This window comes from Chelmon rostratus, chromosome 19 (assembly GCF_017976325.1).
Source record: "Chelmon rostratus isolate fCheRos1 chromosome 19, fCheRos1.pri, whole genome shotgun sequence".
Lineage (NCBI taxonomy): Eukaryota > Metazoa > Chordata > Actinopteri > Chaetodontiformes > Chaetodontidae > Chelmon > Chelmon rostratus.
Window position 1 is genome coordinate 21,839,166 of NC_055676.1, and position 27,616 is coordinate 21,866,781.

General features: G+C 42.3%; 2 protein-coding genes across 4 annotated transcripts in view; one reads left to right on the plus strand and one right to left on the minus strand.

Annotated features, from left to right (window-relative positions):
• mast4 (microtubule associated serine/threonine kinase family member 4) overlaps positions 1-12,083 on the minus strand; it is a 102,285-nt gene extending 90,202 nt beyond the window's left edge. For all 3 annotated transcript variants that reach the window (XM_041960836.1, XM_041960837.1, XM_041960835.1), the window contains exon 1: positions 11,873-12,083. In XM_041960836.1, the coding sequence (XP_041816770.1) occupies positions 11,873-12,082 (210 nt within the window). In that variant the 5' untranslated portion in view covers position 12,083. The remainder of the gene's footprint in view (positions 1-11,872) is intronic.
• A 7,054-nt stretch (positions 12,084-19,137) lies between these two features.
• LOC121623464 (leukemia inhibitory factor receptor) lies at positions 19,138-27,283 on the plus strand. Its single transcript, XM_041960737.1, has 16 exons — positions 19,138-19,262; positions 19,486-19,533; positions 20,375-20,431; positions 20,545-20,659; positions 20,767-20,939; positions 21,046-21,191; positions 22,152-22,293; positions 22,414-22,502; positions 22,623-22,830; positions 23,009-23,194; positions 23,779-23,910; positions 24,262-24,423; positions 25,453-25,596; positions 25,722-25,803; positions 25,900-25,981; positions 26,145-27,283. The coding sequence occupies exons 1-16, from the start codon at positions 19,181-19,183 to the stop codon at positions 26,523-26,525; spliced, it is 2,229 nt and encodes a 742-aa protein (XP_041816671.1). The 5' UTR covers positions 19,138-19,180; the 3' UTR covers positions 26,526-27,283.
• Positions 27,284-27,616: the final 333 nt, after the last annotated feature.

A 27,616-nucleotide genomic window follows, 5' to 3' on the forward strand; every position in this document is an offset into this window, starting at 1 on the left:
ACGATGATGCAAAAAAAGGATGTTATGTAGAGTCAGTACACCATCGATGGCGTAATGCACAGAAGGTTCCTGCAGACTGCGGATAAGACTGACTGAGCAAACAAACAGAGTTTTACTCTGGCCGTCGACCTTTACCAGCCAACACTACAAAGACTAAACACACTGGAGGTGAGGGAAAGACACTCGGCTACAGAGAAGAGCCACCTCTTCTATACTGGAACATACACAAGCATGCACAGCTAGCCAAACAAAAAGGACAGAACAGCAGGAAGAGCTGTATATCCAACACAGGCAAACGCAAGGATGAAAGGGCAGAAAAAGCAAGGCAGCACACATAGACACTGTCGCCAAGGTCAGGAGATAAACACTCCAACAGTCCAGGCCAAGGAAAACTCTGCGGCGCTCACATACTCAGATGTGGTCCATGCTGCAAGACCAAGAAACGAGATCAAGCTTGGCTATGAAAAACAACAAGTGCTTGCACATAGAAAGCAATTTCAGTCGACAACACGTTGTCCAAAGGCGGAATCAGCAAACGCATTCACACGGCGGGATGTTAATTCCCTTTGAAGGATTTGTCTGAGGTGTTGTTTATTATTTCACTGAGACTGATGAAAGGAAGCTTTTAGAAGTGGGAACACATTGTTATCAGCGTCTCTCACTGGTTGCTAAGACACATCGAGGATGCATTTACGGTAAAACAGGAAGCGAGACCCTGTATATCAAGAGGTGTTACACTTTACCTCTTTTCAGTCGCCGCTGTGCTTTGTCTCTCTCATTGCTCTCCCTGCCATTGTTTCTCTATCACATCCTTTTCTAAGAACAACATGGATTGGTAATAATGACATTTTTACACGTGCATCTAGAGTCAGAAACTTAACAGAGCATTATTAAAAGAGGAACAACCCCGAGAAATTCCATATCTATCATTACGGTTTGGTTTTCATCTTCTGACGTGACAAAATGCAGCTTTTAAAGCCAAAATCTGCAGCTATCCGCGTTGTGGCGTTTAAAAGTGCACCACAGACGGCAGAGCGGTGCTTGTTGCATAATCTCACATCATCATGGGGGGGGGGTTTTACGAACAGGCAATTCAACCCAAGTTATCAATTTTTCCCCCCATTTGCAGTATGTTTGAATCACTTTTCACATATTACTGACTGTGAGTCTAACAGGTTCACACAAGATTAAAGGGCCTAATGTCACTGAAGATAATCCAGGCAGCCCATTCCTCAATAGCTTCAGAAACCCCCTCCCCGACATCACACTGGCATCGTTATATCCACGCATTTTAACGATAACGGCCGTGAAACAGCGACTCTGGGCACAGCTGCTTCAGGCTTCTCATTTATAGATCATCAGAACTGATTTTAACAGCTGTGGCTAGCTATGAAGCTAACATTAGCATCACGAGCTGGTTGGAAACTGTTGAGAATGCTGCAAAAAGGGGTCTTAATCGTGCTCCGGATGCTAAATATATGAAATTGTGCTGAAAGACACCAGCTGATGACCACGCAGTGTGATTCCTTGTATTGCAGATACGTGTAGATGTAAAGATTATTATATACGTTATTGCTGTAGCTCGTAAGCTAGTTAACACACTTTTTAATATTTAATTAACTGCTCTTATGTTTCTGGTGTTGGAAAGTCTAAATAAAAGACGCCACCCCTCCAGCTGCTTCAGCATGAGGAGAAACCCACAGCTCGACAGGCCTGCCGTGCCTAGTTACGGTTGCTAAGCTGTGACTGGACAATCACTTTGGAGGAGGGTCTTAGCGATTGGTCAGCTGGTTGAAGAGATGTATAAGAGGAGGATTGTGAAACAAACACACGGCGTGATTGTATAACAACACAATACATCCATCTTTCTGATCTGTGCTCAGTGAACAGATACAGAACATGTTCATGCTCTTTTTCTCAGGGTCAGCTGCAGCAAACTATGACGACCTCTTCACCCAACATCTGTCTTCTTCAACTCTCCCCGAATTCCAGACCGGCCTCTCTTCCCCCGCTGTTTAGTCACGAGCACTTGAAAGTCTCACGGCTCAAATCTAAATAATTGGTGATCAAAACTCTCTGCGAGGTGCTCGTACATGTCAGTCATCCAGCGGACACTTCGTGCTCCCCCCTCCTGACACTGACGCCTTCATTAGCTACAGCAAATCTCTGAATATTTGAACTCTGTGTGCCGTCACATGGGAATTCAGCTTCCTGTGTTGACATGATCTCAAGTTGCGAAAATAAAGCAGTTCTTTCATCCTCTGGTCTGACCATGTTAAGACTTGTAATGTTCAGGATGTAAAGAATTAAACCGTGCGTTAAATCTGAATTCCTGGATTTGCAGCAGAATGCCTTAGAAACTTGATGTATGTAATTCCATATAATCTGCTGTACTGATGTGCAAAATGGAAAAGACTCATCCGCTAATAAAGTGAGTAAAGATTAAAGTCTCTTCAGAGCTGTGTGACCTCGAGGCCATGTGGGTAGTTTTCGTCCCTCATATTCAACCATGATACTGAGACAAACCACAAATGGATCTCGTGTAAACAGCACCTTAACGCTGCAAGACAAATTTCTCCAGATTCAGCCGATGATTTCTGCAACGTCAGTGACAGGAATATCTTCAGTTGCAGTTTTGACTAACAATCTCCTCCCTGGTATGCTTCAGTAGCTGTGGTGACAATGTGTGGCTGGAGGTCAGATTAATAAATCTGATGTGGTGCATCTCCTACATATTTCAATTAACAGTCCCACAGAGTGCTAACCGTGCAGATCAACACTTTACTTTTACTTTAAACCCCCTTAGCTAGCATTATTGAGCACTATGCAAACATTTAATGAATTAATTATAAAACACTTTAATGTAATTGTGAGCGACGCCAACATAAATAAAACACAATGCTATGATCTGCTAATCCTGCTAATCCTACAAAGACAATATATTTAATGTTTGACCTCATCAGCTTCATTGATTCTTGCAAATATCTGCTTATTCTGAATCTGATGCAGCAACACGTTTCAAACACGTTCAGGAGCAACTAAAGACTGGGAAAGATGTGGAACGCTCCAGAAACACCTGTTTGGATCATTCCACAGGTAAACAGGTTGACTGGTAACAGGTGAAAGGAGCATCCTGGAAAGGCTCAGTGGTTCACAGCGAGGATGGAGCGAGGTTCAACACTTTGTGAACACATGATTGGATAAAGAGATTAGTACCTGGACTCAGGAACACTTCAGATAACTGCTGTCAGTAAACACTTTGACTGTCAGAAACATAAGGATATAAACTCAATCTGAGGTGATGAAATATGCAAGTATGCTAATTCAGAAGGAGCTGTAACACAAAAAGCAAATCCATTTCAGATTACATACAAACTAAAATAAAAGAAAATGCATTACAGAATCTTTAGATTGACCCGTCTCCCTGGTCCAATCAGCAGCGTCGCAGTCCCTTACCTTGCTGCCCTCTGATGATGTGGGCTGACCGACAGGTAAATTCCGACCTAGAGACATTTCGTCTGGGCAGCAACAAACTTAAGCTCTTGTATCACTTGGAGCGCTCGGTCATCACAGATAGTGTTGATTAAAGCCAGACGCGGATATATACGAAGCGCAGGAGTCAAAAAATCAAAGATGGATCCTGGAGACACGCAGTCCAGTGCAGGAGTGAAAAGAACCTTAACCTGATTGTGCTAATCCTCTTAGCCACAAAGCATTCAGTGACACTGGATGTCCCTCTGATCACGCCGACTGGGAGCCTGCTTCAGTAACTGGCTGCTTATTTCGGGGCACGCAACAGGAGCAGCACTGCAGCAGAGGGAGAGTTAAACATTGTCAAAGAGAAGCAAATATTTATACACAAGTAAGCACTGATGCAACGTGCGACAGTTGCCCTTCCGGCTTCAGGGAACAGGCCCTCACAGAGTAAACCAAAGATGTCAGATTGAGACGGATGGTCAAAAATCTTCTAATCGCCAAGTTCCTGTTGGCTTTTCCACTGAACGCTGGCATCATAATGAGCCACCTGAGCCATTGTTTTCTTACATTAAGCAGAGCGGTGCCCCACCCTGCAGCAGGCACAGCTCATCCTCGGCAGTTTGCTTTAGGATACCAAATCCTACCTGTCGGTTCTTGTTCCCAAAAAAAGTCAAACTCATAGAAACGTTTAACCAAAGCAGACTGAAGAGTTTTAAAGTGATGAATGTGCATTTCCTTTCTTCCAGCTTCCATCAGTTTCAGTCATGTGTAAAGAAAAACCTCCAGAGACCCAAATCTCTCCTAATAGCTCTGGAGAACAGAGGCCGAGCTGCAGGTTATCAACATATTCACAAAACAAATGCTGTCTGAGAGAGATCTATTGCAAAAGATGAACAGACACAGCTGAGATCAACGGCTCCATCTGACCCTCAAACTGTTCACTATGCTCATTGAGGTACTGGCCTGATCTCACAGGGGTCGTTTAGCCAATTTAGCACTGCTATGGTCAAAATCGAAGCAGCAGAGGCTCAGACATGCAGACTTTTAGCCCCGAGTATGAGCCACGCCCCAACTACATTGCATTTCCCATAATGCAGCTTATTAGATCTGACTGATGAGTGCCTACATCTCTTAAACTCCACACCTCCAAGCTGTCTGAAGCAGATTTTCTCAGACTTTGAGAAGCATTTAAGAAGTGTTTCCACAGGCTTAACGGGACTCCACATAACTAGCGAACTGGAGTTTGTGTAAAAAGTGGATGGACCGCCCCTTTAACAAGCGGTTTAAACTGATAGGACAAAACAGCAGCCTCGCACACAAAAGCAAACACACGTTTGCTCTTGAAGAACGTACTTGGATGAAGATGTAAATTTATTCATTTGGCAGATGCTTTTGTCCAGAAACCACAATCCACAATCCGAGCCACAGTCGCTCAAAGCGAAGCCTTCGAGGACAGAACGGAAAACGTGACTCATCAGGACGCCAAACAGCGTTCTCATCTCCACTTTAATTGTGTGAGGAGAAGTGGATGTTAGATGTTCCCATTGTGATGATTCAACTGTTGGCCGGCTGATGCGTTGAAACCAACTCCAGCAAGAATCACTTCTAGCTGCCAGATTAATTCCACCAATGAGAGTTTGCAACAAATCCGTGATGATCAGTCTGTAACGGCGTGTCTGCGCACGTTTCTCATCCGTCTTTTTATGCTTCAAGTCTATTTTCTCCCATTTTGCACTCGTAGCTGCAGCGGTGGCGTTTTGAGCTCCGAGTGTTGCCAAAGCGCTGCTGACCTACGCTCAACACTGCACCTGAACGCATCCTGTGCAAACACAAACTGAGCACTGAAGCTGCTGCTCTGCTAGCATGCTGCTTTCACTGCGCAGCCTGTGTAGATGTCATTTAATGTTTGTGCAGAAGAAGTCCAGACAGGTGGAGGGAGTAGGTGAAGAGTTAGGACTATCTGGACATTAATACTGACTAATAAATTCCCAGAGATCAAGGTGACAGTCCAAACATGCTCAATTCCCATAATAAATAACGCTAAAAAGCAGCAAATTATCACATTTCATTATTGCATGACAATTAATTTTCCGTTGATCAACGACTCAGCCAGCATGTTTACACTGAGCACACAGTAAGAGAAAAGCTGTGGTTGTCAGTGGTCATGGTGTTACTGTGGAGCGTATGAAACATGTGAATGTGCACGATGCCGGCCTGCACTTCCATCAGCCTCCATTTATGTCATTTAAACAAACGTTAACAAACTAATCTCTCTCCAGAAGCCATCCCTGCATGCTAAACATAGCCAGGCCGCATGAGCACGCCTCTCACGTGATAGATGAGCATCCTGTGAAGCTAAGCAGAGGAGCTCCGATTCAACAAACCCCTCTAGCTGTTTTAATCCTGCAGTTAAAGCAGTTCGCTGAGTGCCGCACATGGTTAGCTCCCATTCGAACAAACTCATTACTCAGTGCAGAGGAGTGTGTCGGCCTGTTCAAACCAACCTGCTCACCAGGGAAGTGCTGAGGAAGATATTTCATTTCAGTGGAGTCATTTTCTGTTCTGGTTTTTTTAATCTCTTTATGTGGGCTGTTTTTTTGTTTTTTTTTTCATTTTACAGCCCTCTAACATTATCAATTTTGCTTTTAGGGAAGTAATTTGTTATTTGGCAGGTGCTATCCTGTTGTAAATGATCTGACTGCTCCATACAGTACGTCATCGAGCGCGATACACACACACGGACAAACATGGGGTTGAATCTATCAGTTGACAGCAGCTGCCTGCTGGGTGACGGATAAAGATGAGTGCATGTAAAGTGAGTGTAATAAATTCACCGGCACAGAAATGAAATAAAGGAAAAGAGGATTAGAAGCAAAGACGCCTTCCTAAAGTAAAATAAACAAGATGTGAAGACAAGATCAACTTTTAAGTCGAACCTGTGAGCAAACAGTCGATTATTTACACGTCCAGCAGACACAGATCGACATTATCGTTCGTTGCGAGCTGTGTTTGTGCCACCAAATGAGTGCAAGTCCAATATTCACTCCCTTTTAAGATAAGATAAGATATAACCTTGATTGATGCCACACCGGGGTAATTAAGATGTTAGAGTTGAGGTCCCGACAGATACACAACAGTTTGAAACTGACCATAAAGCTCCATAAAGCCGAGCAGAGCTGCAGACAGGTCTGTGATCTTTAACAGGGGCGCCATGGGCTGTGCATTATGCAACACATTTTCCATGTAACCCCACCACTGAGGAAGCCATCCAGCTTCTGCTGGTGCTCGCTCTGTGCACTAAAGATACTCCACCTGAAAGTCAAGCAACCACCACAGAAACATCTGCAGTCATCGCCGAGACTGGCGGAGTGAGAGTGGCATGTGGGAAGAACAGGAAACGGTGTTCCTCTTGAGAATCGATGTTCACTGATCGACGCCATTACGGCCGGCCCACCTCAGGTTATTAGCATTCAGCGTGACACATTCATCAAATTCATCGTTTCCTCTGTGGGAAGTGCATCTGTCGCTGCGGCGGCAAACACAAATGCGAGAAAAGCAAAGAGGAAACGGCGGGATGAAGCATGACACAACGTGAGGCGAGTGTGGAAACACAGGATTTATGATTACAACAGTATTTAAAAGCAGGAAGACGCATAAAGACAAGGAACACAATGATTAACACCCCGATCTCGTCAGGCGGTGTGTGTGTGTGTGTGTGTGTGTGTGTATTCACAGCTATACCTCGGTTCATTTGGTCCAGACCGATGGAAAAAAATGACACGCTGTTGTATTTTACTTCTGGTCTGGTTCCTGTTCACACCGACTTGTTCAAACGGACCAGGAGGAGTAAAGATGACGCTGAGCAGGCTGACAGGTAACTCACTGACTGGAGAGTTTTGCCGATTGTCATCCTGCATCATCGGGACCCTCGAGGGGAATTTTCAGTTTCGCAGCACTTTAACGCTTCTCATGTGTTTGTTTATGTTCTTAAAGAGCTCATGAAGCAACAGCTGATTCTGAGCATTATTAGTATTACTGGACTGCGTGTTGTGAATGACGAGTAACAGGCAGAGGCCGGATGAAAACGAGGCTTCTCCTGCTGCGATGATTCAGGATTTATGACTGTGGGATCGCTGCCAAACACTTTTTAATGGACTTAATGACCTGATAAAGTACGCAGAGGTGGATACCAGCACCACAGTCTCAACGGCTGTTGACCTGTTTATCAGGGAAATACACGTCATGATGTGCATAGGTGTAACCACGGTTACCAAATGATTTGCATAGATGTGCATCGCTTCCTGAACATAATTTATGATCATTAGATGGATTTATGAGTAGTTTTGCTTTGGATACTGGGATAAAATCACGTATCTGCTGTCAGAAAATCTTGCAGTTGGCTCGTCTGTCTGACAGCGGATCCTGATCCATCTTTTCAAGCGATCTGAGTCTGGTTGTTTGGTCTGGACCAGGCTTTGATTGACAGCTTTCAGCCTCGGGGTGTCTTAGACACGAGCATCATCTGAAATCTATCATCTGAATCCTGCATGCAGTTAAAGCACAGAATAGGGACCAAAACAGAAGTGTAGCTTTTTTGTGCATTATACCAAAACTAAAATTACATTTTTCTTTTTAGATAAACCCGACTGGAGCTGCAACAATTAGCCAATTCATCGATTTGTCGACTGAGAGCAAATTAATCTGCCAATATTTTGATACACAATTAAATGCCTCTCCGGTTCCAGCTGGTCAAAAGTAAGGGTTTGCTGCTTTTTTTTGTAATATCTGATAGTTAATCAAATAGATTTCAGCCTCAGACCGCTGGTGGTGACATAACTCTGAGCTCTGGGATGTTATGATGGGCTTTTTTCACCATTTTCTGGCACTTCAGGGACGATCAATTAATTAATGCAGAAAATAATCAGCAGAACAATCAAAAATAAATCAAACAAATGTACCAACAAGTGAGCACTGTGCTGTATAGTTTAGCTTTTTACAAGCTGGTTTGACACGTCACATATTCAATTAATGACACTGCAATATAAATTTTACATCTTATTCTCATTATTGATGATGATGCTAATTATTTTCTTGATTGGTATATAAAACAGAGCTGCAATGATTTATCGATGCATCAATTAAGTGGTTCATTTTCACAATTTCTGGTTTCCTTACTGTAGTCTTCCACTATTATAAACTAAATATCTTTGGACTGTTGGACGGACAGAAACTTGTTTTATGAACTCAATGATTAATCAATAATGGTAAAATAATCATGAGCTGCAGCCCTAGAATAACATGTAAACACCAGTCACACTTTTATAAAGCTTAAAGTGACATCAAACAGTCCAAAACCCAAATATTTTAATCGACAATGAAGAGAAAAGCAGGAAATCATCACAACTGAGAAGCTGGAACTGATGAATGTTTGGCATTTTGCTGAAAAAAAAAAAAAACGGAGCTATTTTTCAATTAACTGCTTCAGCTCCTTTAAACATAATGTCATGATGCACGTACAGTATCTGGACCCTGACACAAACACAAACACTTCACCTCCAGTGTTCTTGGGCCACAATCTGACTGGAGGCACCTGTTTTAATCCATTTCTGTTATTTTATCTTGTGCGTGTAAGAAAGGATGATGTGTGGGATAATCTCATCCTGACTGCAGAAGATGTTCTCTGTCTCTGCCCACGACGCTGGACTGATTTAGATGTCTGGGACGGACGAAGATGCAACGACACGGAGATAAGCATCGAGTCAACACCGTGGAAAGCTCCATGAAGCACCACCGCGGTATGTATGCACTCCTTGAAACACTGCACGGGGCTAAGTTTGGAAGGTTGACGTCATGTGCGTTCTCAGAAGACTTTCCATCTTTAACTCCACAGCAGCAAGACAAAGGTCAAAGGTCAGTGTTTCCAGATGAACCCTATAGCATTACCACTGGAAGGCTGCGCTTCACTAGCGAGTCAGCGACCTGCTTTGTGGTGTTTTGCCCTGCTGCGTGTCCATCGAGTTCACTGTAACAGGTCGAATTACATCTCCTCTACAGTGGCCCGGCGTAACGGAGGTCACTGGTTTTAAATGGACTTCAAACTGACATTTCAAAAGGCTCATGAGAAAAGGACACTGGGTTCATACAGCACATGCTGCTGGCTTGCTGCAGAAGTCTGTTTAAATTGGGTTTAATTTTAGACAAAGTGTTATTGGGTGTCCAAAAGGAGGGAAAAAACATTGCATTTCAGTCAAAAACCTGATTTTATGACCTGTTTTATTATGCTTTTATGTGCCTTTGTGATGCATGCTTAATAGATAAAGATTATTATTATTATACATAGTGCTTTAATGGTGTCACTTTGAGAGAGACTGAAATAAGAGACCAGTCTTTGTCTGCCGTAGATCACCTCTATTAAGCTAATGGACTGTCGAACTGCATTCAGCCAGACCAAATTATTTAAGCACCAGTGTTAGTAAACACAACACCACGCTGGGGGTGCATCCCAGGGGATGTGGGTGCATGCTGGAGGGTGTGATATGCTTACAAACACTGGCTCAACAGTCAGAATGTGGAGAAACAACATAATGACTATTAATGTGATGGGCTATGCTCCATTTTGGGTTTATGCTTGCAGGATGCTTACAGGAAAAGCAATGTGGGCCCTTTCTGCAGGTCTGTGAATTTCCACCTTCCATGACAAAGCAATTTTTAGCAACGTTATTTGAATCATGACGATAGCGTGTGTCATGCGGATTAGCCACCTTAGCTGCGCTTCCTTGGATCAAAAGAAATTAGAGCTAAAAGCTGTGGAGCAACAGACGGGTGATGTTGCACAATTTTCCGTCTTCTTCCAGCGCTTGTATCGGACTTGACGAGGGGTGACAGTCAGCCACGCCTACAGCCCCAAGTCATGTTGCATGATGTTATGATTTAGTGAAGGTTTTCAGGTCAGGAAAGCGCATGAAAACACACCCAGACATGCATCAGGCGGCGCTCATCAGAGCCAGTCCGACCAGTCTGCAGACGCATCCATGTAAAGTGTTACAATATGCAATAAAAAGCTGAGACGTCAGTTTTGTCTTCCTCATTTTCCCCATCTGCTTCCTGAATAAACACCACAATAACTAACTCTAAAGGATTAGAGCTCCTCTAGCTCCAGTCTGCGCCTCACATGTTTTACCATTACAATCTAATCACGGAGCTGAACATCACAGTTTCTGCAAAATAAACACCCAACATATGTTTGAAAAACTCAGAAGGTCGTAACTGCTGTTCTGAAGGAATTTCCAGAATCCTGAAAGACTATTTTAACCATCTGGATGTTTTGTTGCACGATACAAAAGACTTTTAACCCGGAAAGTACATATGTCCTCCCTCTTTTATGTAAAACACCAGCAAAACATTACCATTTTATTTTGCATGAAAATAGACAACACTGGACAGACACATCACACTCAACTGCCAGTTTATCATTTACCTTCAAGTAAAACAGCCTGAAACAACAGAAATCCGGCCTTCAGATAAGTTGCTATGTTCATTTGCTTGAACAGTTTGAGTTGCTGAACTTCGTGGTTAGTTTGGAGGCTGCGGTTTGTTTTATACCGAGTGGCGTTCCCTCACTCATATAAATGGGGCACGCAAAATATTACAGATAAGTTGCAGGTAATCAGCTGCTACCATCTTTGCTTGGATGTGGAAAAAGATGTGCAGATTCAGAATCAGGTTACAAATCTTGCTTTTCATGCAGCAGATTGATTGCACTTTGAAAACCTTAAGAAGGAGCTGCTGAACTCATGTAAACAAAGCTACTGGCTAGAAGCTGATAATGCACTGCTGTGCACTTGATTTGCCAAAGAAGTTAGCACACCTACACCTACACCTGTTTGCATGTGGAGCCGACTTCACTTACACTTCAAATACAATCAGAAAATTCTGTTTTAACACAGCCAAATGTTTCGTTAGACATACAAACAGCAGCAGCACTAATAATCTAGAAAAAGCAGCTCTGGGATTGGTGTCAGGACTGAATGAAAGTGGATCCGTGCACCTCTGGTCCAAGCAGTGTGAACACCCTGCGCACTTCCAGTGAATGAGACAGAACTGAACAGCACTGCGCGATGAGGATGACTCCTAAATGCAGGGGATGAAGTCAAAGCAGCACGCGGCACGAATTAAGAGTTCATGACACGTTCAAGCCAGCAAACGTGAGCTCAGACAAGTCGCTCCCGTAGCTGTTTGCAAATATTTTGACAGCAGGAGCGAAATTAATGAGCGCAGCGTCTCCAGATGTGTCTGCCTGCTGCCTGCTGGTACTAACGGGGATTAGAGGGTCAGTGAAGGGCGCATTAAGCAGCACAGTGCGGGCTCAAGTGAACAGCGGTTGCGGTGTGTTTACCTTCTCGTCCTCGTCCTCGCTGTCTTCAGCCGGGGGTGTCTCCTGGTCGGACTCGGTGTTCCTGCCGTCCTGCCCCGCGTGGACACCGTCAGAGTCCGAGCCGCGTCCATCACCCCCGCCTCCAGAAACTTCCAGCGCGGCCGTCACCTCCTCTCCCTCGGAAAAGGTGTGCGAACCCGACGACGACGGACTTCCACGAGCCGGCTCCATTTCAGCGACGGATCTGCTGGTGTCCAAAAACCAAACGCAAGCCCATTCAGGTGCGACGTCAAAACAAAGCGTAGCTACTAATTAACCTGTCAACGCACCTGTGCAATGAGCTCATTTTAGGAGTCCGTGAAAGCACGCGACTTTTCTTGACGGAGTAAAAACAAAAGTCACGACGTCGTCCGGGATATTAAAAGCTTTCCCGACCGTGTTCGGCGTCAGAGCGGCGGCTCATCGCCGGTGAAAAGTTGCCTCAGCGCGGGTTGGGTCGCTGGTTTCCAGGCTGCGTGAGTCCATGCTGTCACTGGCTTCATAACGCACAGCCCTCAGCGCGAGGAGGGCCCGCCCACAGCGTGCGGGGGAGGGCCAATCAGATCACCGCTCGTGCCAAACCAAACGGAGACGCTTTTAAATGCTGCTCAGTCAGAGTCAACAGCAGGATGAGTTCAAGTGCTGCTGTACTTCTACTCCTCGACATCTTACTGTACTTTTTACTCCACTACTCAGCAGCTTTCGTTACTTTTGTTCACACCCTTCCTCTCCTGTGAAAACCACGTATCTCCAGTGTGTGTGTGTGTGTTCATTTTTGTTTCTGAAACTTCTTCAGCTAAATAAACTCTTTTTAAAAGCCTCTTGGATTAGCTGGAAAATGCATCGTCACCAAAAAAACTTTTTCTGAGCTCATGAAACTTTTTGGTCCTCACAGGACAGCCACGCTGCAAACATATGATGAGCGTATCTTATAGAATATGATGCATTGCTGTAGATTAAACCAGCCAACAGTGTACAAAGTAAAATGAAACATGAATGCAGCAGTAATATTAATCCACAAACATCAGATATAATAGAAAAACACTGGTTGGAATCATTTTACTGCAACATGACGACTTTTAAGTGCATTTTTCGAATGAAAATCTCAAATATTGGATATGTGTATAAAAACAGCTGATGATAAAATGTGATCATCTTTGTCTGGATGAGCAAAAAGAGACACAACTTGAGAAACTGGTGGGGGGAAAAATGCTAAAAAATTAAATATGTTTGCAACCACATGGTTAGAAAAGCCTCTGAGGGTTGTGTTTATACTTTCACAACAGCTGTACGTTTCGTTAAACGATAGCTGGGTGTTATAGACACACACACACACACACACACACATATATATATATATTCACATATATTTAAACTCACAGGCAGCATATGGTAAAAGCTGTCCATTGCTTTTGCATGTCAATGTTTTCCTCCTTCTGCCTGTAAAAAATTGCAATTTAGACATTTCCCAGAATAGCAATTGCTGTTTATACAGCTTACACAGTTTTATCTTCTGAGAAAGCTCTTGTCTTAACTTGGTTGTGCTTTCCAGGTAAGTCCCGTGCATACTGAGGTGCACCATAGAATTATCATCCCCACCTGCAGCAGAGCTCAGGCTCAGCAGACAGAGGGCCCACTGGAGGGCGCACTAGAGTCTGCAATTACTGTAAATCATAAGGAGGATATTACACTTTAATGATGGGAATTTTTATTTCAAACAGTCTGCAGGGCTCTAATTGTGAACATGGCAGGCCATTTATTTATGAGGAAAGAGGGGTTCACTGCTCAGACCATCACTCATGTTGCTCATAAACACATTCAAATGCAACAAGCTTTCATCCCCGCAGCTGTCTTCATCAAACCGAACTGGAAACAAATGAGCAAGGGTTCCCAGGACAGTGAATGTATCATCGCTGTCTTTGGTTGGTACAGTACCGCACCCATGTATGATGTCAGCTACTGCACCCAGAGAGCATCTTTTTGGTTGTTTGCTCAAAGATTTCCCACCACATTAATCACATTCCTCAGCTGATAGATCGGCGTTCACAAGCGTAATTCCCAGTGGGGAGTTAGCCAAGAGGTGATTTTTCATCTGCAGGCCCTGGACAGATGTTCCAAAGTCACCCTAAACACAGAATATAAGGCGGTAAAGGACACTTCTCTTTGTAGTGCAGATACACCACCATCAAGCCAATATTTTAATATTCTTATGTGTTTTATTTCCTCTTTAGTTTTGTTTTTGTGATTTGCACAAAGAAGAGCTTAAAATCTAAAATAACTCTGGACACAATGAACCCTGAACACAAACACCGCCCACGTCACTGACCTAAACAGCTCAGTTTACAGCCACCAGCACCTCCAGCTTCACTGTGAACTCTACCTCAGACACCGTCCTCCTCTCATAATCCTTCTCCAGGATCCAGAGAGCAAACCGACTGCAGAGTGTCGAGCTGTTACATCCACACAGTTATCGAGCTCGGCGGCTGAGAAGGTGTTGAAAGTCAGAGTCTGTGTAAATACTCAACACTGCAGTCAGAATCATCGCGCTTCGTTCTGCCCCTGGCCGCACCTGTCCAGGTTCGCCTGTCTCCGATTGCATAAATGAGACGTGGGATCGTCTGCAAGCTGACATTTGAACACACAGACATCGATACTGAAGCAGCAGTGTGTGGATGGCAGCCAGTCCAACACTTGGGTTGAGACTGAATATCTCAGCAACAATAAGATGGATTGCTATGATATTTCTTGCAGGCATTCATGGTGCCCAGAGGATAAATCACACTGACTTTGGTGATCCAGTGTTTTTTTTTTCCTCTGGCGCCACCCTGAGGTTGATATTTGTAGTATTCCTGCAAAACATCAGCATGTTAAAAGTGTCACTTGCTTGTGTTAGAGGCGTCGCAATTACTTATGATTACTTCTTATAACTGAATCAACTGAACCGAGCTGCCTTTAGTCTTTGATTCAAGTTCATTTTCACTTCCACTGAAATTATTTCTAGAATAATTTGAGGCAAACAGCAGAGTCTGTTGTCTTTGTTGTTTATGTTTTTTTTCCACATCCTGCTCTGAAAACAGTGCTTACCAGCTTCAGGCTGACTTTGAAAGGCTAAAACTGCTTGGTGCAAATGTCATTTGGCCGTTCTGATGCCCGAGGGTCACCTCACCTCTCACCCCTGCCTTTTGTCTCTTGGGGACAAAAATCCCCTTTTCAAATGGCAAATCAAAACACATTTTTATTCACATCCTAAAAGACCAAACACAGGAAAAATGAAGACGGAAAAAGGGGTGAAACTGAGGACAAATACGAACCATAACAACCCAGTGCTTTTGATGATCCCCTGACTTTTAATTTAGCGCCATCATCAGGCCAAAGTTTGAACTTACATTTAAAAAGAGTCCACACTTCTCTTAATGACAAAAACCCTGCAGAACTTATGAACCTCAGCTCAAGTTTGGTGCTAATTAGCAAATGTCAGCATGCTAAATTGCTAAACTAAGACGCAGAACATGGTCGACATTATGCCTGCAAAGCATCAGTATGTTAGCATGGTGACATTAGCATTTAGCGCTGTGCAGCCTCACAGAGCTGCTACCATATTCAAATTAAATCTTAACATGTTTTAACAGTGATGTTGCTGAAAAATCTGCTTGTATCCACCACTTTTCAGTTTTATTGTTATCTGAAAGCTTTAAGTTGCATGAATTAACTCTCACGCTGTCTTTATCAGCATTTCACCTTTTACAAACAAACACCAACATTTCTGTTTCGGTTGTGACAGAAGCTTTTGAGTTTGATTCAGTTTTAAAAATGCTGTCGCTTCTTACTAAATGTTTTGCATGCCTTTATGGGTTTCAATGCACATGCTGAAGTAGACACACACTCACTGTGTGCTGTTAACATGCAGCATGTGTTGCCTCTCAGTGTCATACAGGTTAGTCGACACACAGACTCTCCACAGGAGGGCGCTGTTTGCCGATGAAAAGAGTTCACTCATAATTCAGCTGACCTCATAATGTCCTCTGGTCTGGATGTTACCAATAAAACAAAACATCTTTCATTACAGTCCTGGTGTCTACTCAAATATATAACTATATATTTTTTATTATAGTTAATATTGGTATTATTATAGTATTAGTATTAGCAGTAGTAGTATTGCAGTATTCTCTTATTCTTGTTACTTGATGTAATATATTTCCACATAGACAGCTGCTATTTATTCTAGTATAAGACACATAATTTACATATTTCATATTGTTTATTATTTATGGTTTTATTTATATATAGAGTAACATATTTTTGCGTATTTCTTACATGCTTTTACATACTGTCTAAATATTTCTTCTTCTTCTACAATGGGATCAATAAAGTTTTCTGATTCTAAAAGGGGACACTTTATAATAAAAAATGTCTGGATTCGTCTAAATGTTACTGAAACAAATTTGCGCAGGAACAAATATGGTAAAAATCTGTGGCATTTCTTGCCTTTTTCTGCAGTTTCCTTCTTTTTTTCAGCTTGGCTGTTTTGTTTTGTGTGCAGTCCTGTTAGAAAATAAGCAACTTTTGTCACAGCGATTCTGGGATCTTAAAATGATTCACAGATAAAATCACAAAGCTTTCAGGACAATGTTACACAGGAAGTAGTGGCAAATGATGATGTCACTTTTACAGTTTCAACCATCAGGTGTCACTCATTGATTCCAGTTATGATAATTTGTGCAACTGGTTTCTTTTACACCTTTTTTTTTTGTTGTTGTATTCAACAGAAACTAGTGTACAAAAGAGCTGTGTGTTGACTATATTTGTTTGATTTCTTGACATTTAATAGCTCTCAGAATGGCTTTATACACTTCAGAATGAGTGTTTTATTGTGCAGATGCAGCTCCACAGCAGAACAGATGTTATTTTAAACACAGGAGAACTGATGCACGTCAGTTTACTGCAGAAATGATCACCAAATCTTGTGCTTTCTGGTAGGTAAAGTCAACGTGTTGCCACTATGTGACTGAAGGATTCAGATCAAAGCAGCGAGGAGCCCACATGATGTTTCAACTGTCGTAGCCCACAAGTGACTTACAGCACACTGCTGATCGGAGGCAAGATAAGAGTAAAGGAGGGGAAATTTACATGACAGAAAGAGAAAAACATGAGTAGGCAAGCATTTACTTGTTTAGTGGAAATTAATTTCCAGTGGCAAACACGCTGCTTTTGATTGAAAACACAGCAGTTCCCCTAATTTCAATACAGTGAACACCTCCAGCTCAACATGTCTGAGGCAGATCTTCTCCTTCTTCACATCTAATCAGCTGACACTTTTAACCTCAGTCCACCTCGGCTTAAAAACGCAGGTGGCAGGCTCACAAGGATGCAACAAACAAGGTTATAGTGCAGCGTGGAGATCGAGATGGTGATAAGCAGCATGAATCAAGCGCTCTCTGGCCTTCAGACTGCAGCCAGTGAGGTGAGAAGAACTGAGCTTCCTGTGTGTGTTCAGATGGAGCGACATGCACCTAAAAGTAGGTGACTGCTTCTCTGCTCCTCCGCCTTAAATCTCACACACTTTAAATGCACTTCTGCATGCTGCTCATTGCTAAAGCGGCTTGCGTCGCTCACTTAAAACCTCTTTAGCCGAGCGCAGGCCCAGCCGGCCGTCCACGCTGCTCCTCCTGCTGCAGAAAGAGCAAACAGAAGGTGGCGTTGCTCGGCCCGAAGCATCAAACGTAAAAAAACGACCAGAAGTGATCAGAAGGAAGGGGATTTCTAAGAAAAGACGTCTCTTGAATTCAACACCTGATGCTCATCTAAAACAGGGAACTTCTGAGGGCTCCAAAAGTGACTGGCAGAGGAAGGAACTTAACAACTACGCTATTTATAGCTGAGGTTCACAGCTCATTTTTTAGGTCCATTTAGCAGCCGTTCTGGAGCTTTTGATCACATCACGAGTTATTCATGTTTGCTGATGCCGCCAAACGTTTGTTTACATCAGCAGTGTTTTGACAACAGTTGAGAAACAAACCAAATTCAGATTTTCCAGACACGTTTTCAATGCTGTTTTTTTCCAGAACAAAAAAGTTCATTAAACTACTTTAAATTACTTAAAACTGCAAATACTTTTCACTTTAAAAGTTTAACAGCTGCATATATGAATTAGGTAAAAGCGCAGCGTTGGATGAATTCATCTCTAACTGCGATGAAGTCAGTCACCTGTCAAGATGACCTTTCTCAGACTACGTAGCACTTTCACACACACATTCACCATTATGATGATGATGATGATGATGATGATGAATGTAGTTAAACTGATGATTTAACAATATTTGCGGATTCACAGATTCTGGGTTTTTCAAAGAGGGAAAATGTGAGGATGTAATTTTATCAGTGAACCAAAATCAAACACAGATGATTATTAAAAGAAGAGTATTTTCAAACGCTGTAAAACATCTGGCGGGGATCTTTAATGTGTGAATAATTCATATATTAACCACTTGAGGTGTCATCTGCAGTACATTTGATCTGAGTTTTAAACTTCAGAAACTCTTTGATGTTTGCTGTTTATTTCTGCTTCACTTTTGCAGTATATTAAATATTATGAGGCTATCATTTGTCCATTTTTTAGTGTGCAGTGAATCAGATTATCCACAAACAAGTAAAGTAGCTGAGTGAGGAAAACTCGAGTGTGTGCCCTCACTGTTTTCTCTACTCTTGTTTCCTAAAGCCACCCAGAACGAGTCTGTTCTCCGAAACACTCAAATTAGTCCACCTCTGATTCAAAATTGAACGTTTTCAGCACGCTCGCTCTATGACTATCAGATGAAAATAACATCCAGTTCTTTGAAAGCAACAAAAGCACGAAGAGCTCCTGAAACCACAGGAAAAGAAGGTCGCTTGTCTCTGCGCCGCTTTGAGTCACAGTGGACCCGAGGGAGCTTGTTTTCAGTAACTGCTGAGAGAAAAGAGAAATTCATTCAGTCTCTCGGCTTTTGGGGTGGTTTTGTTATTTGAGCGACCTCATACGTCGAGCGGCTCTATTTGTGGAAAGAGGAAGTACAAGGATGATGACAGTTTTTCTACTAACTCCAGAAGACCTGTCGTCTGGCTGCTGTCAGTCTATGAATGTGATAACTCTGACAAACCCGCCCCTCCACACTGAGCGTATAACTCCCCAGAATATTTCCTCCTCAGCCAGCCAGCAGCGACCGAGTGTGGCTGCAAACGGGGACAGGGTTTGGTTGTGAGTCTGCCTCAGATCCACTTTGCCGGTTTCAGTCTTTCAGCCGCTCCCGGGCCAACATGGCACACTTTGGATTCCAGTTCGACTTTTCAGACCCAAGACGCTCTTCCTGTGTGAGCCATTCACACGTTTTCATCCTGGGTAAGCGGACAATAACTTTTACTTTTATTACCTTTATTTTCACTATTAAATGATCATTTTGAGCTATTTGGAAGGAAAAAGTGAATGCTAAGTGCATCATTGCTATTTTTTTTTTCAGGGCAATTTCTTTTTCTTTGTAATAAATAAAATTATATGCAGTCTATATCAAACAACTATTAAGTTTTCATGGCTAAAGGCGCCGCCGGCTGTTCTTCACACTCAGGTCTGATCCTTGCTTATGACACTTCGTTCTACGTTCAGGCATTTCCAGGTGGGCTCATTTTACTGTCACATTTCAGCTTCTTAATCATCACATGTCCCTCAAATATCAGCGATTTCTGCACATTATACATTTTAGTATCTATTCAGCTGTTGTTGGTATATTTTATTGTTTTAGTATATTTTATTTCTGGTATATATATATATATATATATATATATATATATATATATATATATATATATATATATATATATATATATAGCATGCATGCATGTCCTGAAGTGAAGTGTTGCAATGGTAAGTTAACGTTCCCGACGTAGGCACTGTTTGCTAGCTAATGCGCGGAGTGTATGCTATCTGGCGAACACGGGCTAACACCGACAGGAATTTAGCATAACGCTACAAAACGACAACATTTAATAAGATTAGCATTTTCACAACACTTTATAAAAACTGGACAGTGATATATACACTATATAACACTACTTTGTATTTTATTTATATATATTTAAAATAATGAAGAGAGGACCTGCTCCCTGCAGTCCAGCGCTGGGCTACGGCAACACCACTTGGACAAACCACATGCAGAACTGCAGCACACATTTGCTAATGATTATTTTGGATAGAAGTGATTGGTTGCCCGTTGTAGCATAGCATTTTTTTTTAAATCTATAATAATATTTTGGGATTTTGAGCATATTTGAGTATCAGGTGTGATGTCTTATAATTACGGGCCTACGATGACAGAGTGATAAAACAGTCACAAATAGCATTACACACATTTCCTGCCATGAGATAAAAGTATGACATTTAGTGTTTTTCCACCGTGAGAAAAAAATATTGTTGACAATCACTGTTTACTTTCACACCACACTCATGTTATGTTCCAGTGAAATGCGAGTCAACGGACATTTCTCTCAAATATCAGCACTGTGGGATTCACCCAGGTAAACACATCTGAGTCATCCCAAGTTCAATCATGAGCTGTAAAACCAGGTGAGAGAGAATATATTTCCGCTCTTATTGTTATTATTATTGCTGTGCACTGTCTCTCTTTCAGATGGAGTCCATGATTTAGATTGTTTTGGTAAATATAATTCATTTAAAAATACCTGCGTGTGGAAACCTGGAAACCACGCATCAGAAAAGACATACACACTCATCATACAGCAACAGTTAAGTAGCGCGTAGCACTAGCAGCAGTGAAATTACACATATTGTTGAGCATGTTAAAAAATACACACCTGTATTGATTTTTGATGACGTACATGTAATTTTTCAGAATCATTTATCTTCCTTGGAGCAAGAACTATTGCCAAGCCTACATGAACATCACTGACGTCTCTGCAAGAATCACAATATATACAAAATTTAACATGACTGCGGAGGTTTTGGAAAGCGTCGGGTCAACAAATTGCACAAAAGCAGTTTTCAGAGGATCACCGAAGAGCTTGTGTAAGTCCACAAAAATGTATTTTTAAGACCGGTTTTCTTTGTATTAATCTCGTCTTGATGATCTGAGCACAGGTGATGAATACAAGTATATCTTTCAATATTTCAGTGCGATGTGGTCCTCCAGAAAAAGTGTCCTTCAGCCGCCACTCTGGACAACTGCATGTGAATGTGAGCTGGCCAACTGAAGAGAAAAAGCTCATCGAGTATTACTCTGTGAGATATAAACCAGCGGGCAGCATCTTGTGGAGCGAGGTCAGTAAAAGAATTTGGTTAGCAAGTCTTACCTCACCACCAACGGATCTCTTCCTAAATTCAGCACTGCTGTTCATGATGCTTGACATTATTCCTTGAATGCCATTAACTCCAGATAACTCCAGAGTTTCAGCATGTATCAATGGCGCCTGTAGCAGGTGATTTAGCCTGGAAATGTCAGATCAGGGAGTGATCATCATTGTTGATCAATGCATCAGACTGTACTTTAATCTTACTTATTTCTATCCATACTTTATTATACCACTCAATAAGTCTTTTGGTTGTAGCCTGCTGGACAGTAACACGTCTGCTTTAAGTTGACCACTGTATAGAAGCCTGTCCCTTATAAAAGTTACCTATAACATAAATACCCTCATATACTGTCATTAGGCAAAACTTTCTGACAACAAACAAATATCTTGTCAAATAAGTCACAAGAAAACAAGCTTTGTTATCTCGAGATATCAACTCGTGATCTCAAGATAAGGCTTTTTTTTTTTTTTAAATCATTGCTCTCGGCTTCTGCAGACATGATCCCAGGACTGTTGATGCTCCACAGGTGAACTTCAGAAACCAAAGTATTAGCTGCGAAGTGTTTTAAAACCAAACTGCCCCCCCTCTTGCTGCATGTCGCACCTCCATAAACAGGTTAAAACAACCATGAAAGGCTGCATTTGGACACAGCAGCAGTTTGAGCTAAATGCTAACATCAGGCTGCTAACAAGCTCCCAAAGACAATGCTAAAGTTTAGGAGGTAAAATGTTACCATATTCCTCGTCTTAGTTTAGGGTGTTAGCGTGCTAGCATTTGCTAATTAGCACTAAACACAAAGCACTGACCTCCATGTGTACAATCACTGTGGCGCCCCTTTAAACCTTAACTTTGGACATTTTTAGAGTCGCCTGTGATTTATTGCAAGACAAAAACTGAAATAATCATTCATTTCAATGTTGTTCACAGTCACCTGTGCAATCCCTGAATAGAGAGACCTGTGTGGTGGACAATCTGAACTCCTCACTACTGTACACTGTACAGATACAGTGCGTCAACAGTAATAAATGCACACAGTGTGTGTGGAGTAAGGCCTACGCTGTCCCAGCAGGTCAGTTGTTTGATTTAAATAGATGCTGACAAATCACACTTATCACACAATTATAAATGCTGATTTTCAGATGCTGAATATATTTCCTTATCTGTAAAAATAACAAATGTCCCGTTTCAGAGCTGACATCGCAGCCTGTCATTGTCAGCCTTCATGACGCCGACATTGCTGAGAGAAAAGGCCGCCGGCAGCTAGCTTTAACCTGGAAGGTCTTTTTTTTTTCATGTGTCACCTCACATTTTCCTTCCACGATAAATATACTGAGATATACATCTTCTGTGTCGCCATGCCAGATGTTACTGTGACCCTAAAATGACCCTGTTTGTTAGTTTCCTGCCGAAGAGCTGCACGACGGCTACTACGTGAGCATTGGCAAAGCATCAGGAGAGGAGCCATGTGATCGCATTAGCACCTCTCAGCCTGAGATCAGACTGATTCTCTCCTATTCACCTTATCATCTCAACATCAGCGCTGTCAACAACGCCAGCACCTCCCCAGCAGTGAGCCTGACAATACCACAGCGAGAAGACGAGCCCGGTGAGGACCCGCTCTGAAACCTGGTTTTAAATTACACCAAACATTCAGTTTCATCTCACTGCTTTACTGCACTCAAACATATATTCAGCTGTTTAATTATGGAGTCTTCTTTTTGCAAATATCCTACAGAATTATAAGACTGGGTTTTTAAAATGATAATAAATTTGGATCTTTGCAGGTGCGGGAGCCGGGAAGCTGAACGTGACAGTTCACAGCAACACGTCTTTTACCATCTACTGGGAAGACAATCTCATCAAAACGTATGTCTGCTATTCTGTAGAGTGGATGAAGAAAGGACATAAAGCAGAATATATGCCCTTTTATCAGAATACAAAAAACTACAGGACCTTATCTCCTCTACCAGGTGTGTAGATACTCACATACTTTTTATCAGTTCTGTTGGTGGTGATAATTTGTTTTGCCTGATATGTTTGGGAGAAAACGTAGTTGGTGCACAGATTAAGATTTTATGTGGCTGTGTTTCTGTGTCGTTGTACAAAGCACGTTCAAAAGCACTTTGGTCAAGTTAAGGGAAAGACTGTGGTTAGCTTTAAATATTTAATGCCGACAAAGTGTCCCATCTTGTGCTTAGAGAACCAAGAACCAGGCACCTGAACCAAATGCTCTGAGTGCCTAAACATAAGCATGCAAGGTTAGGGTTACTGTAGGTGCAGATAGCAGATACGTGCGTATAGACAAATAAAATGCATAGTTTTGCAGATACGATAGATTCTGTATAAACATCATATGACTGACAGGAAGCATGAATTAAAACAGTTTCCTCACAATGGTAATACTAATAAACTTAATTCAGGGTTCATTATGTGTCCCGTGAAATATATTTGCTGCAAATTAGCAGCACGCAAACATAATTTCTGGACGACAGAGCTGACTTTGATGCAGCTTTCTGCCTCTGAGATAATGCACTTGGCTGTTTTAAATACCCAGAGCCTTTGGAGCCGTATAAGAGATACAGCATCATCCTGCACACGCGACCAGACAAGGACACCTGCAACATGAAGCGTGTGAACAACAGTGAGAGCACCTATGGGGGCACACAGTTCTACTTCACTGAAGGAGGTAAGTCACAGGCCTGCGACCTTTCCATTATGTCTGTGTTTAATTGTATAGAACTATTATAATAAACCCGACAGGCTCTCAACATGCTAGCAGCTCTCTGAAGCTGCTGATGCTAATTATGAAGACACAAATTTAACCTTCTGGTGGCTCTAGAAGTCTTTAGCGTTCATCCTCTGGGGGCCATGAATGTTTGCACAAAAGATAAAGGCGACTCATCCAGCAGTTGCTGAGACATTTCAGTCGAGCTATGTCGCTAACATGGTTGGAAACAGTGATGAAGATCACACAGGCCAGCAGTGCTAGTTCATCCTATCCACAACAAAACAGTCTGACTTGTTGATGCTCCTGAAGCTCCCGTCAGCGCTCCCACAAACATCAACAGCTACAACGTGACGCAGGATTCAGCGGCGCTGCAGTGGGCGGCCATCCCGGAGGACGACATCAGAGGTTTCCTACTGGGTTACATAATCCACTATGCTGAGTATGACCACAGGGAGCCAAGCACGGAATCAAGTAAGCATTATCCACCTCAAACTGGGTCACTACTCACTCGTAGACGTCCATAATTCCGGCTAATCCATTGATACGAGTCATACTTTTTTATTTTATTATTTTAGCTTTTATGTATATTTTCTGGTTGAGACTATCTTTTATTATTAGCATTATTTGTCGGTGTTGGTTGAACGAGCCACATATATATATATAATCCCTGTATAATCCTCTCCAGACAGCATCAGTGTTAGCATGTACAGATGTTGGGCCCAATCCTATTCTGCTTATTATATGGAAATGCTACAGTTAGCCAGCTAATGAAATGGGTTTGGCAAGATTCGTATTCAGTGTACTGCATATAGTCAAACACTTAACAACATAACACTTCTACGTAGATGACAGCATGTTGATGGTGTGAAGGTGCTTTGTTTTGGAATTGAACATTAAAACCTTTTCCAGCACTGACAGTCTGCTATCAGCTACGAGAGGCTTCACTTATGTACGGTAGTCCTTTAAGCTAAGTGCTAACATGCTCAAAATGGCTATGCTGGCATGCTAATTTTTCGCAGGTATAAAGTTTTACATGTACACCATCTGAGTTTAGCTTGTTAGCATGCTAACATGTTAACTAGCATCAAACAAACAGTTGTTCAGCTGAGGCTAATGGGAATGCGTAGTTTTGCAGATATTTGGTCATAAAAAAAGGGATGACCAACGTCAGATTCATCATGCAGGAGCCACGAATGCCTGCACACGGTTTTAAGGCCTTTCATGCTGCAGGTGTTGAGATAAGTACCGGTGTAAATAAGAACTTAACCTGCTGGTGGCAGGTACTAGGAAAGTCATGAGGATCCATCCTCTTGGGACCATGAACGTCTATACGAATATGGCCAAAAGCTGTTGAGATATATCAGTCTGGAAAACTGTTGCTAGCATGGCTAACACGTGTTTTTTAAAGCATAAATATTCCAGCTCATCATCATTCCAGCTTCAACGCAGACGTGTCCGAGTTTCATTTGCAGTATCCTGACTGTCCTGCTTTGATTGCAGATATTACAGTGGATCCTGAGTTAAACAGCTACGAACTGACGGATCTCAAAAGTGGCACGGCATACAAAGTCCAGATATCAGGTTTCACCCAGGCAGGAGCAGGAGTACGAAGCACAGCCAGCCTCTTTAAAACAAACCATCAAGGTTACATCAGTCAAACAACCTCTTAAACATTAATCATTCAGAAAACTGAATTTCTGATACTTGTATTTGCATCAGACTCCAAAGAAATATCCTGCTCATTGTGTGTTTTTTAAACCTTTCCACAGGATATTCTAACCTCAGTGGTGTCATCACGGTCTTCGCGGTTCTGATGGCTGTGCTGATATTTGGATCTCCATTAATAAAAAGGTGCAGCACTTTGTTACAAGTATATTGAACAAGCTGTTGCTCATTTTTAAACATCTACCTTCTACATATCAGCTGTACTCTGCCTACTTTATCTAGAGCAAAAGTCATCCTGTGGCCAAGCATACCGAACCCTGGAAACAGCAACACAATACAGAAAATAGAAGGGACCTGTGAACTGGTAAGCATCTGTATTTTCAATAACTCTACAGGCGGTTTCAACATTGTAGAATCCTCACAAAACCTCAAGCTACCATCCAGACTCTGCAAGAATAAAGTTCAGGCAACACAGTGTACTGCAAACGTCCTACTACTGCAGGTAAAACTGTTTTAACGTTACTCAGGAACTGCTGGAGTCCATCAACACTCTGAAGGTGGAGGAACGGGATACAAATAGTCTGCACATAGTTGAGGAAGAAGATGTGATCCCTGCTAGCATGTCACCGTCAATGCCACTGCTTCTACATGCATCTGAGGATAAGGAAGACTCCCCAGAAACGACTTGTCCCTGGGTCCAAACAGACAATGAGGGCACAGATGGAGACATCCCACCCGACGTTACTGCAGAGACATTCTCAGACATTCGGCAGACTGACCTCCACACTTCTCCTTTCGCATTTCAAAGTGGATACACAACAATGGAAATGTTTCAGCAGGCGATGCCTCAGGGCGTGCCAGCGAACATGTCAGTTGCTCGGGAGAGCGAACCCGAGGAGGCCGACTGAGCCCACCAGCGGACCATTGTGAAATCAGAACTGGACTATGTGAGGCAGTTCAGTACCAGTCCGATCCTGGACAACGAGGATATATCCACGATCTTGTGAAAACAGTTTGGAACGAGGCTGTTGAGCATGAAGAGTCTGAATCAAATGAGCTCTCTCTGGCTGTCCTCAGGCTGCAGAGGTGGACGTTGCTGGTAGTTGTAGATTAACAGCACGGATTCTTAAATAGTCTTAAATAGCAATACTACAAATAGAGTATTTAGCTCTATGTTAACCAAAACTACTATTTAAATGGACACTAGCACCCCTGTCCTTCAGCAGCTCCACTGGCTCCCCATCAAATTTTGCATTGATTTCAAAATCCTCCTGGTAACATTCAAGCCCATTCATAACCTCGCCCCTCTTTACCTGTCAGCTGTCCTCCACGTCCACACCCCCTCTCGCTCCCTCAGATCTTCCTCTACTATCAGCTTGTCTGTCCCCTCCACCCGTCTCACCGCAATGGGGAGCAGAGCATTCAGCCGCTCTGCTCCCCGGCTCTGGAACTCATTACCACCCGAAATCAAAAACATTGATTCATTTTCCCGTTTTAAATCCACACTCAAAACACACCTGTTCAGACTCGCTTATCCAACCTGAGGTCAACTGGTCACTCTGATTTTACACTAATTTGTTTTATCATTTGTTTATTTTATTGTATGTTATCGTATTGTTGTTGTTTGATATTTCTTGTGATGTACAGTGTCCTTGAGTGTCCTGAAAGGCGCTTTTAACAAATAAAATGTATTATTATTATTATTATTAAAAAAAAACCAAACAGTATAAAGACTGAGGCCAGTTTGTCCCTCTTCCTACCGCCCTACTATACCTACCTGCATGTCCGGACTACTTTGGTAAAAACATTGTTACATTGATTGCCAACACACAAAACATAGTTCAACATAAATAAAATATCCAATACACACATGTAATAGTGTCTGTTTTTGCATCATTTCTAACAAGCATAATGTAAAATTATGCTATGCTGGAAATTACAAGGTTTAGTATAAATTACATTCACACATGTACCAATCATATGCGCAGAGGTGCTAAAT

Coding starts and splice junctions, on each gene's coding strand:
- LOC121623464 (XM_041960737.1), top strand. CDS start 19,181: ATGGCACACTTTGGATTCCAGTTCGACTTTTCAGACCCAAGACGCTCT. Junction 22,503..22,622: donor AGCTAGCTTTAACCTGGAAG/GTCTTTTTTTTT, acceptor CCTGTTTGTTAG/TTTCCTGCCGAAGAGCTGCA. Junction 23,195..23,778: donor GACCTTATCTCCTCTACCAG/GTGTGTAGATAC, acceptor TTAAATACCCAG/AGCCTTTGGAGCCGTATAAG.